The 12,553-nt window shown below is 38.9% G+C and overlaps 1 protein-coding gene across 1 annotated transcript in view; it reads left to right on the top strand.

The window, feature by feature from the left end:
• Positions 1-5,492, top strand: part of LOC124413878 (tyramine receptor 1-like) — a 45,489-nt gene extending 39,997 nt beyond the window's left edge. Inside the window, exons 4-7 of the mRNA XM_046894665.1 lie at positions 239-351; positions 1,182-1,515; positions 3,032-3,344; positions 4,858-5,492. Of these exons, the coding sequence (XP_046750621.1) occupies positions 239-351; positions 1,182-1,515; positions 3,032-3,344; positions 4,858-5,033 (936 nt within the window). The 3' untranslated portion in view covers positions 5,034-5,492. The remainder of the gene's footprint in view (positions 1-238; positions 352-1,181; positions 1,516-3,031; positions 3,345-4,857) is intronic.
• Positions 5,493-12,553: the final 7,061 nt, after the last annotated feature.

Here is a 12,553-nt window from a genome sequence, read left to right as displayed (position 1 = left end):
ATTGCATAAATGCAGGGGAATTTCGAAGATGTTAAATTACCCATGTAACATATCCAAGAAATAAGCCGATACATTTAATGGATTCACGTGATCAAAGGTTATATCCTGAGTGAAATTTAGCGAGAACAGTGGAATCGCGATGTCCCTCGTGAAGAGGATCGCAGCATCGAACGAACGGCCGAAAACCGCTCAGACTTGAAATTATTATCCTGTTATGTGTTTCTGGCAATGCTTGCAGCTCAACGGAGGATACTGGGAATTGGGAGAAATCCTCTGCTATTCATGGGTCTCGCTGGACGTCCTTCTGTGCACCGCGAGCATTCTTTCCCTGTGCGCCATATCGATCGACCGGTAATTAATCATTGAGGATGTTGATTGGCCAGAATTGGTACTTCTCATTAATTTTATTACGATAGTGTCGTAGATTGAGAATTTATCAAATTGTTATACCCGAAAGCTACGACGATCTATTTACAAATACAAAAGTTGAAAATACTGGGATTATAAATAGAAAGAAGCTTAAACATCGATACTTCATTTCAAATCGTTTTAAATACTGTGCCTAAACACGGGAAAAAATCACCCCGGCGCCTGCAAATAGGCAACCAAACTTGCAATCCGTCATTTAAGTAACGAACTTGTAACCCCTGGTTGCATATCTGTAGGCGTTGAGGTGTCTTTTTTTTTTTTTTTTTTTTTCCAAATTGAGGCTCGGTATGTTAAAAGTATTCCTTCGATTTCGCTATACGACGCCTCGTTTTCTTCGGAAAACTACTTTTGATCCGTTAATATTGAAAATTACAAAATTGTAACGATATAGATTATAATCAAAAAATGGCAATATTGAATTTAGCTACCGTAAAAAAGATAATTTGTTTCAGTAACTGTGTAGAAAACAGCTTTCTAAATAAAATGCGCCATCGTGGGGGGTAAAATCATAGAAATTTATTAGATTTTAATGATTCTAATGCGATTTGGCAACGGCGCATCGATAGCTAAGCCTTTGTTTGCAATTCCAGTAGGATATGTTATAGTATTTTCAAATAAAGTGTTTCTCGCATACCTGTAACAAATCGGTACTCAACGTAATGAAATTAATCACAAGTATCAATTTTCAATCTCAACAGCTGGGAGTTGAACGTTCATCGAATGATTTATATCACGGATATTGAATCTTGAAGGTACCTGGCAGTAACACAGCCGCTGGTATACAGCAGGCGTCGAAGAAGCAAACGTCTCGCCGGCTCGATGATCATCGTCGTCTGGTTAATTGCCGGCGCTATAGCAAGCCTTCCGATGCTTGGATGCTTCCCCAACTCCCACAGTATGGATGAAAAAATATGCTCCTACAACACGGACACCTCTTACGTTATATTCTCCGCAATGGGTTCCTTCTTTCTTCCGATGCTAGTCATGCTCTACGTTTACGCCAGGATATCCTGCGTCATTGCCAGACGCCACAGACACCTCGAAACTACCAGCTCGGAACCCTTAAATCGACGAACTGCTAATCAGGTATGTATTCAAAACGAAAGAATGAAACTCGTTTCAGAATTCGATCTCGACTGCATTCGCATTCTTAGCAAAATTTTTTCTTCAAAATTTTTTGCTCTAGTAGGTAATTTGAAAATCATCTCATGATTTCGCAATTTTGTGACAAGGTAGTCGCACACTGAGTATTTGTCATTTATCAAACCAGTATATGAATATTTGTAAATTCAGTTTCAGACAAGCAGCGTTAAATTCGATACTTTTATCAACGTCAGTCAAATGTGCAAAAATTATATATTCGAAACGGTACCAGTGTGATTTAAAAAGAAAGGTGTCTTGATTAGTGGAATTTTATTAGATAAGAGTCGTCGCAGTGTTAAGGTGCTTATAAAGACGCGTTGTACACCTCGAAAACGCGGGGATGCAAAACTCCTATACCGCTCAAGCGATCGGAGTGAAACTTGGGCAATTAATGCCTTGTTTTGGCAAAAAGTGGAGCGTCTTTTTACTTTTCCAAAATTTGGAAAAAAATTTTACAGATTGGTTACCACCTACAAAAATTGGCCAGATTTTCACAGTTACACTGAATGGATCGAACTATCCGGTATGATGCCACTCGGCGGTGATGAAACAAACATTTTGAGCCCAGTCCCATGAGATTTGATGGTGAAATGACGAAATGGCAGCTGATCTGGTTTTCGATTATGAAGAACACCGAAATCTCATTTTGGTGACATTTGTCGGTAATTTTTTACCGATATTACACGCATACATTACCGGCATGCGCGTAATGTCGGTAACAAATGTCGCCAAAATGAGATTTCGGTGTCCTTCGTAATCGAAAACCAGATTAGCTGCCATTTCGTCATTTCATCATCAAATCTCATGGGACTGGGTTCAAAATGTGTGTTTCATCACCGCCGAGTGGCATCATACCGGGTAGTTCCATCCATTCAGTGCAACTGTGAAAATTTGGCCAATTTCTGTAGGTGGTAACCAATCTGTAGAATTTTTTTCCAAATTTTGAAAAGTAAAAAAATGCTCCACTTTTTGCCAAAATAAGGCATCAACTGCCCAAGTTTCACTCTTATCGCTGGAGCGGTATAGGAGTTTTGCATCCCTGCGTTTCGAGGTGTACAACGCGTCTTTAGAAGCACCTTAAGCCGAACGAATCCAAGTACCATATTTGTCACCCTTCTAAAACGATTCAAAATCAAAAGTCGCTATCTAATTCAACCTTGTGTTGACAATTTCCGGATGTCCCGTACGCTGATAATAATAATCAGAGAAATCAACATTATCGTATCTTACGAATCCCTAAATTTGATGAATACTCAATGCTCGACTGTCTGGCTATAAAATGAATGAACAAGTATTGATCCTGTTCCTCGATACATTCCGGTCGTTATTGAACAACGTTCTCTGAAGTCGTTGGACTGAGTAAAACGAGGATGCATGGATTACGCCGGATCGAGTTAGCTTCACTTTTCATCACATTCACCTCGTGAACGTTAAGATGAATTAATGTGTAATCTTGCAGAAAGAGCGTTCGCGGAGTGTGAAATCGAAGAGATCGGACTGCTCTACGCCCCTCGAGAGTGGTGGCATCCCTTTTGATCAGATAGCCGACGAAGGAGAGGCTGAGCAGCACTCCGGGAAAAGGATGACCTTCAGGACCCATCAGCAGAGCTGCATCAACAGGGTGGCAAGAGAGACGAAAACTGCCGGGACATTGGCGGTTGTTGTGGGTGGTTTTGTCGCCTGCTGGCTTCCATTTTTCATTCTCTACCTTGCTACCCCATTCATGCCCACTAATCCACCCAGCACCCTTATGCCGGCGCTTACATGGTTAGGTACGTGTACGATTTTTACAAACAATCATTCTATTCGCAACATTTTATTTTTCATTACATTCTACACTTCTCGTATGATATAACTGAAGCTTATAATTGCTGGTAACAATTTTCATAATGGATTTGGTTCATCGGGATTATAGCTTGTAGAACTTGATCAATGTGTTTCGCATTATTACGCCCTACCGAATTCAATTAGATTATCCTAAAGTTTTCAAACAAACAGATTTCCTATTATTGCATCGTTACGCTAAGTTATAAGCTATACGAACTCCAGACGCATGATCAGGAAACGATTTAATTAAGGAGATTGTTGAATAAACTACACTCGTGTGTAAGGTAAAACAACGTTTTCAGATCACTTTTCGCAAAACGTTTTATTCTGATTCGTAGTTTTTTTTTTATCAAAACCAGTAATTACTACTGTTATAATTGATCTTTTCCAACTCTCGTTAACCATTTTCTTTTTCGCCGATTGCTTTTTTAACCAGATCCAAACTACCGATCTATATCTATCCGGAATCCTGGGCAATGCCTAATACACGTCCGGATTTACTACTTTTTGGTTCGTTCGCACGTCACCATTTTTTATACTCATCGTCAATCCCTGTGGGCTTCAACCAAGAGATTAACTTGTCGAAGAACATCAATAAAGCTTTAGCCCTCTAGTGCCATGTACCTATTAGGATCAATCGTTGCTTCTCACGGTGTTCCGTTTCGGATAAAGATACTTGAAAAAGTTCTGGACCTCTTATTTAATAGGTACGCGATTGAAAAGTAAAGAAAATTTCGCAACCAGGCTTATTAAACCTATTAATTAATGCTGTGCGATTAATCGATTAATTGGCTGCTTGGATTAATCGTTTTTTCGATCAATTGATGTTGCCTCGTAATTATTCTGCAAATCAATCGTTGCATGAATAAAAACTGTCGATTCATTCGAACAACGATTAATCGATTAATCGCACAGCTTTACCATTTATTTATTTTCGATGCAGTTGTACGAGTAACAAAAAAATTATTCATCCTTGGCAAAAATTATTATAAGAAACTTTCAGATATTATATATCTAAAAATTTACTGTAATGTCAATTTTCTACAGTTTCTTGAGGCTGCTATGAAAAATCTCCAAGGAATTTTATTAATTTTGTTAATTTTCAACAGAGAAACAAGGTTGGAAACGATATGAGTTCCCGAAATTTGTTCGATTTTTTTACCTCGAATTACTCTGTCATACTAATTAGTTAGAAGCAGTCTACAAAAACTCAAAAACTTGGAGCCTTTCAGATTTCCAATAAAAAGCGAAATTCCGAAATGCAATGTATTGACTTACTTCCGGTAAATGTAAAATGTTTTTAAATTCCTCGGACATTATTAGCCAGAATCATTCCAGAAATTTCTAAAAAAAAAAAAAAAAAAAAATTATTAAAAATTTCTGAGAATATTTTTTTCACCAAGTATAAGTGGATATACTGCTAGAGAATATTTATTTTAGTAATTTCTTTGATTAAAGGTTGGATCAACTCAGCGATAAATCCATTCATCTACGCCTTCTACTCGGCCGACTTTAGACTGGCATTCTGGCGTTTGACTTGCCAGAAGTTGTGCAGAGGAAGAGCCGGACCAATGGTTCAACGCGTTGTAAAACCACCACCTGGTTTTACGAGGAACGAAGCTTCGAGAACATAAAGTCGACGATGCGTGACGCGGACAAAGTGCAGGACAGGTCAATCTGGTTTGGGGTGAAATTAATAGTGTGACCTGATATATGGGTGTGCGGTTTGTGCGCGATGGGAATAGTGAAGGTGCCGCACAGTAGGTACCTACTGTCATCAATTACTTTGACGTTCACGCGCTCTCTCATCGATAAAAGAAAAGTAAAAGTGGAACATCGATGTGTGTACATCCGTGCGGTTTGAGAAATCGCAGGACGTAGATGATCCATAAAACGTCCGTAAGAAGTATTGAAAAATGTTCCCTCGTGTCGAAAGGGCGTCAACGACATTAATTTTCATCGTGACGGTGCGAAAAGTCTCCTGCACACCCTGAAATGAAAAAATAATTTGAAAAGTATTACCCCTGGTCTGTAACAGCAGCTTCCAAAGGATTCAAAACTTTGATTCATGATCAGTAAGGAAATGAAACGCGTGATTTCGAAACGATTTAGTACGTAACAGACATTTTTAAATGAACAGTATCTGGAATTGCATAAATGCAGGCGAATTTGATTGAGCTGTATCCTAAATTGCAGAAATTCAGGCGATTTACGGTGAACGTATCCTAAATTGCAGAAATTCAGGCGATTTACGGTGAACGTATCCTGAATTGCATAAATGCAGGCGGATTTGGCTGAGCTGTATCCTAAATTGCATAAATGCAGGCGGATTTGGTCGAGCTGTATCTTGAATTGCATAAAGCCAGGCGAATTTGGGTGAAATGTACTTTTTGTTCTTGATTTGAAAGTGAATTTCGGTAAAGTGTATCTCGAATTGCATAAATGCATGGAAATTTAGAAGATATCTAATACACATTTGTCGAATCATTTTTTCCCCATGAGCTCAACATCGCAATTTATGTAATGTATATCAACTTTTAATTTAATGGAACATATATGTAAGCTCGTAACAACCAACAAATAACGCCAATGCAGAAAAGAAAAAAAATTTTTACCATTTTCAAATTCTCACTTGTTTTCTTCCGATGATCGAAAATTCGACCAGACAATTCATAATTTTTCTGATTGTAAGAACTCTTATACATAATGAGCCATCGATTTTTTTTTTATGTTGTACCAGATCGATGTGCAAAATTCCACGAATATAGACGCGATCCTGTTATAATCGTGATGTTAATTGTGTAAAAACGGTAATAATAATAAGAAAACAACTATTATCATAATTATAATAACGTGAAAATATATTATTACCATAATATTATAACTTTTATTGTCGGATAAATTAGCCTCATCATTGACGTTGTAGAGGTAATTTTGGTTAAACTTATCCATAACTTTGATCTAGTCAGAACTATATGCTGTTAATTATCTTATACTATTTAATGGAAATGAAGATTCTAGTGAAAATTGATTGATATTCTATTCATTCTGATCATTGTCTCCTTAGTCCTTTTCCCGTTCGCCATCAAGTTCAAACTTTATCATGTAATGTATGAATGGAAAGAATCGTCATCATATCATGACACTATCATCAAAATTACACAAAATGACAATGTTCATTTAATGTTAAGATACGGAATTTTTGCTAAAAGCTTGTATATATTGCTTCTTTATTTTCTTCCATCTATTAGTTGTGTGGGATGAAGAAATTGCGGAGTAAATGAGCACAAAAAGAATGAAAGAAACATCACAAACTCGTCTTGATAAAGTAAACCAGCGGGGAGCTCAGTCTGTAATTTATGTCACTAATGGCAAGCGCTAATGAACGTCATTTTTACCAATTAAGGAAGTGGCTCCAAATGAAAAACATCTTCCATCAAGGATAATCACATTATGAACGTGAGTTCAGGCCAAACGTACAATTCGGCTGCTTCAACGCTCGTCGAATCTCCGGGGAATTGTCTACCGCTAATTTTCTGCAATAAAACATTTTCAGAGATAAAAATTGAGTACCTATCCCTTCGAAATAATCAGCAATGACATTTTATACCATCAACTCGATATGTCCAATCGTCATATTCACTGTTTTTAAACCGAAAAGTAAGTTGAATTACGTTTCAAAAATCGCGATTTCGGAGTTTTAGACCACAGAGTGTGATCCGTAAAATCTATGGGAAACCCATGGGGTTCTTGGTATTTTTAATGAGAATCTATTAATCTCCGTAGGAATACTCTTCTGCTTCCACAATTTTTACCGCGGTTTCCGAATTTCTACAGAGAGCCAGGACACTTAAGGGGACACTTCAGTGAAATTCTAGACTTTTTCGATTAACTTGAAATTTGAACTCATAATAAAGAAATTTTTACGCAATTCATTAAATTTTCCCCGGATAGGTTGTATGGGAATATGAAAACTGAGATTAAATGGCACCCCGAGAATAAGGCTTGGTACAAATTGTTCGGTTATTTAATATCAAAGGTGACCTTCAGGCGTGTCAGTTGCACATGAATTGGTGACATGCGCGTAACGCTACACTGAGAAATTAGGTACCGAAACGTTGCACGGTGATAGACCCCATAACGAGGGTTTCGGGAGGTTATTATCTCCCGTGAATCGGGTTCTATAATATTTCGAATAACGCGTTGGCTGGAATGATCCCTCCGGGCGAAGCGATGCTTTCCGATTACATCGAATCCGCTGTTATAGCGGGATTATACAGCTCCGTGTCTTGTGGCTTAAGGATAAATCGGTCGAACCCTCTGAGTCAGGAATCAGGAAGCTAGTCATAAACGTTTCATCCGACTCGAAATGGTGAAAATACATCAAAGTATGAATTCCTGAATTTAGAATAGTGACGGGAGTCAGAAATGTCAAAAATTAAATTAAAGTGTGATAACACCGCATCGTGGCATAGAAAGAAAGAATTTACTTATTTGTGAAATTTTTCTGTTCCAGAACAATATTAGCAACTGATTTTTTCATTATCATACCACATCTTTTTCTCCATTAAGGTGCTTATAAAGACGCGTTGTACACCTCGAAAACGCAGGGATGCAAAACTCTTATACTGCTCAAGCGATCACAGTAAAACTTGGGCAATTAATGCCTTATTTTGGCAAAAAGTGGAGCGTCTTTTTACTTTTTCAAAATTTGGAAAAAAATTTTACAGATTGGTTACCACCTAAAGGAATTGGCCAAATTTTCACAGTTGCACTGAATGGATTGAACTATCCGGTATGATGCCACTCGGCGGTGATGAAACAAACATTTTGAGTCCAGTCCCATGAGATTTGATGGTGAAATGACGAAATGGCAGCTGATCTGGTTTTCGATTACGAAGTACACCGAAATCTCATTTTGGCGACATTTTTTACCGACATTAGACGCATGCCGGTAATGCATGCATGTAATGTCGGTAAGAAATTACCGGCACGTGTGTAAGGTCGGTAAAAAATGTCACCAAAATGAGTTGTCGTCGTTCTTTGTAATCGTAGAACCAGATCAGCTGCCATTTCGTCATTTTACCATCAAATCTTATGGGATTGGGCTCAAAATGTGTGTTTAATCAGCGTCGAGTGGCATCATACCGGATAGTTCGATCCTTTTGGTGCAACTGTGAAAATTTTTCCAATTTCGGTGAGTGATAATCGATCTGTGAAATTTTTTGGTGTCAGTTGCCCAAGTTTCATCCTGATTGCTTCAGCGGTGTAGGAATTTTGGCTCATCTCGTTTTTATAGACCAAGGTCTATGCTTATTTTATCTACCCTGTAACGTTACGTCTGTGCATTCCATCGACTACTTTCATATTCGTTCGTGGTATCAAAAGAACATCTGAGCCGGCGAGGACGCTCAAAAACGAAGACTGATTAATTGATTGCTTGTGATGTTGATGCTGTGCGTCTGCATGCATTCGTGCTTGCTTAATTTAAGCGAGTCGGTGTGAAAGATGCCGAGCTTTGAATATTACAAAGAATCAAGGCCCTTTGAATTTTTTCGGTCCATTTTGAGGGATTTTGAAAAATGATGGAATCGATTCATTTATGCCCTATATCAAGGCAATTTTGCGAGAGGAATCCAGTGCACACAGTCTAGACGTGCTGCAAGCAACAAAGCAAAACTCATAGCTGAAAAACATCAGATTTGGACCAGGTTTTCAAATAGGTGGGGGGGAAAGTCACCAACTCGTAGCTACAAAGTTTCAGTTCCAGTTTATTTAATACGCCTTAGTTCTAGTACAAGTGTTGAGGTGTCAGTGTGTACTACGTTACAAAGTTTCGGAGAGCTTATATTTAAGTATAGCTAATAATAAGCTATGATTACATTGTTGGATATGTATTACAATTTGATATACTTATAATATACCATACTAATACATTATACCAATAACAATTATTATACTATTAGATTGATTGATATAATTAGTATATGATTTCCGATAATATTGGGGTTCAGGATGACACAAAGTAGGATGCAATGAACGTACATAGATGACTTAAGAAATCTGAATACTATGTAAGGGAAAACATTGTAATAAACATTGTGTTGAGTAGAAAATGAACAATGTTGTATACGACAGTTATGATTGTAGATTGTATACACAGTCTGAGTTCCGGTCTGTGTCAAGGTGCAATACACCTCTGCGGGATACATGATGCGTATTGTTGGATTGTTGATATTTTACGTATCCTGAGATAGAATGAACATATACGTCAATTTCACTCCATTTTTTTGAAATGCATTATTTGCAAGCCTTCTAGACTGATTGGTTTAGGATGCCTCGTTTCGATCGATTGTTCTTGATAGAGTTTTCCACTGGAGGAAAAAGATAGCTGACCGCCGTAGAATTTTTCGTATGAGATATGGCGAAGGGGAGGAAAATATTGAATTGAGTCTTTCGTGGAGTGGATTCGCGTGATTTTACGATAAAATCAATTGAACCGAGTCTCGATGAGCTGCTAGCAATACATGCAAAGTTACGGCCGAAAAACTCGTAATTTCGATGGTCGTTTCTCTGCTGCTGGTCCGACGCTATTTTTGTGGTGTTTTCTGAGTTTCTGTGGATCGAATTACTCCGGAAATGGTCATACAAGTCGATTCCGAGATAGAACATTATCGGCTCCGAAAATGACCAAAAAAGTAAGGCTTACCCCTTTGGATTTTTGGCGAAAATTTGAGGACTTTGAAGAAGACTGCAATTGATTCTTTAGGGTACTATTCCGAGGTGATTTTGCAAGATGAATCGATTAATCGCAGTCCCGGTACGCTGCGAGCAACGGATCAGAAGTAACAGCCGAAAAACTGCTGATTTTCATCGTCATTTCTCTGCTGCTGGTCCTAGGCTATTTTTCATGTGTTTTCTGAGTTCCTGAGCGTCGAATAAGTCTAAAAAGCGTCATACGGATCGATTCCCAGACAAAAGATTTTTCGGCCGAAAAAAATCCAAGGCTAACCCCTTTGCATTTTTGGCAAAAATTTCGACGACTTTGAAAAGTGCTGCAATTAATTCTTTAGGGTACTATTCCGACGTGATTTTGCGAGGGGAATCGATTAATCGCAGTCCCGATACGCTGCGAGCAACACCTGCAAAGTTACAGCCAAAAAACTGCAGATTTTCATCGTCATTTCTCTGCTGCTGGTCCTAGGCTATTTTCCATGTGTTTTCTGAGTTCCTGGGCGTCGAATTAGTCTAAAAAGCGTCATACGGATCGATTCCGAGACAAAAGATTTTTCGGCCAAAAAAAATCCAAGGCTAATCCCTTTGCATTTTTGGCGAAAATTTCGACGACTTTGAAAAGTGCTGCAATTAATTCTTTAGGGTACTATTCCGACGTGATTTTGCGAGAGGAATCGATTAATCGCAGTCCCGATACGCTGCGAGCAACACCTGCAAAGTTACAGCCGAAAAACTGCAGATTTTCATCGTCATTTCTCTGCTGCTGGTCCCAGGCTATTTTTCATGTGTTTTCTGAGTTCCTGGGCGTCGAATTAGTCTAAAAAGCGTCATACGGATCGATTCCCAGACAAAAGATTTTTCGGCCAAAAAAAATCAAAGGCTAACCCCTTTGCATTTTTGGCGAAAATTTCGACGACTTTGAAAAGTGCTGCAATTATTTCTTTAGGGTACTATTCCGACGTGATTTTGCGAGGGGAATCGATTAATCGCAGTCCCGATACGCTGCGAGCAACACCTGCAAAGTTACAGCCAAAAAACTGCAGATTTTCATCGTCATTTCTCTGCTGCTGGTCCCAGGCTATTCTTCATGTGTTTTCTGAGTTCCTGGGCGTCGAATTAGTCTAAAAAGCGTCATACGGATCGATTCCCAGACAAAAGATTCTTCGGCCAAAAAAAATCCAAGGCTAACCCCTTTGCATTTTTGGCGAAAATTTCGACCACTTTGAAAAGTGCTGCAATTAATTCTTTAGGGTACTATTCCGACGTGATTTTGCGAGAGGAATCGATTAATCGCAGTCCCGATACGCTGCGAGCAACACCTGCAAAGTTACAGCCGAAAAACTGCAGATTTTCATCGTCATTTCTCTCCTGCTGGTCCTAGGCTATTTTTCATGTGTTTTCTGAGTTCCTGGGCGTCGAATTAGTCTAAAAAGCGTCATACGGATCGATTCCCGGACAAAAGATTTTTCGGCCAAAAAAAATCCAAGGCTAACCCCTTTGCATTTTTGGCGAAAATTTCGACGACTTTGAAAAGTGCTGCAATAATTCTTTAGGGTACTATTCCGACGTGATTTTGCGAGGGGAATCGATTAATCGCTGTCCCGATACGCTGCGAGCAACACCTGCAACGTTACAGCCAAAAAACTGCAGATTTTCATCGTCATTTCTCTGCTGCTGGTCCTAGGCTATTTTTCATGTGTTTTCTGAGTTCCTGGGCGTCGAATTAGTCTAAAAAGCGTCATACGGATCGATTCCGAGACAAAAGATTTTTCGGCCAAAAAAAATCCAAGGCTAACCCCTTTGCATTTTTGGCGAAAATTTCGACGACTCTGAAAAGTGCTGCAATTAATTCTTTAGGGTACTATTCCGACGTGATTTTGCGAGAGGAATCGATTAATCGCAGTCCCGATACGCTGCGAGCAACACCTGCAAAGTTACAGCCAAAAAACTGCAGATTTTCATCGTCATTTCTCTGCTGCTGGTCCTAGGCTATTTTTCATGTGTTTCCTGAGTTCCTGGGCGTCGAATTAGTCTAAAAAGCGTCATACGGATCGATTCCGAGACAAAAGATTTTTCGGCCAAAAAAAATCAAAGGCTAACCCCTTTGCATTTTTGGCGAAAATTTCGACGACTTTGAAAAGTGCTGCAATTGATTCTTTAGGGTACTATTCCGACGTGATTTTGCGAGAGGAATCGATTAATCGCAGTCCCGATACGCTGCGAGCAACACCTGCAAAGTTACAGCCGAAAAACTGCAGATTTTCATCGTCATTTCTCTCCTGCTGGTCCTAGGCTATTTTTCATGTGTTTTCTGAGTTCCTGGGCGTCGAATTAGTCTAAAAAGCGTCATACGGATCGATTCCCGGACAAAAGATTTTTCGGCCAAAAAAAATCCAAGGCTAACCCCTTTGCATTTTTG

Source organism: Diprion similis, chromosome 13, assembly GCF_021155765.1.
Source record: "Diprion similis isolate iyDipSimi1 chromosome 13, iyDipSimi1.1, whole genome shotgun sequence".
NCBI classification, from domain to species: Eukaryota; Metazoa; Arthropoda; class Insecta; order Hymenoptera; family Diprionidae; genus Diprion; species Diprion similis.
The sequence above is the reverse complement of the archived record's forward strand: the minus strand, read 5'-3'. Positions and strand labels throughout refer to the sequence as shown.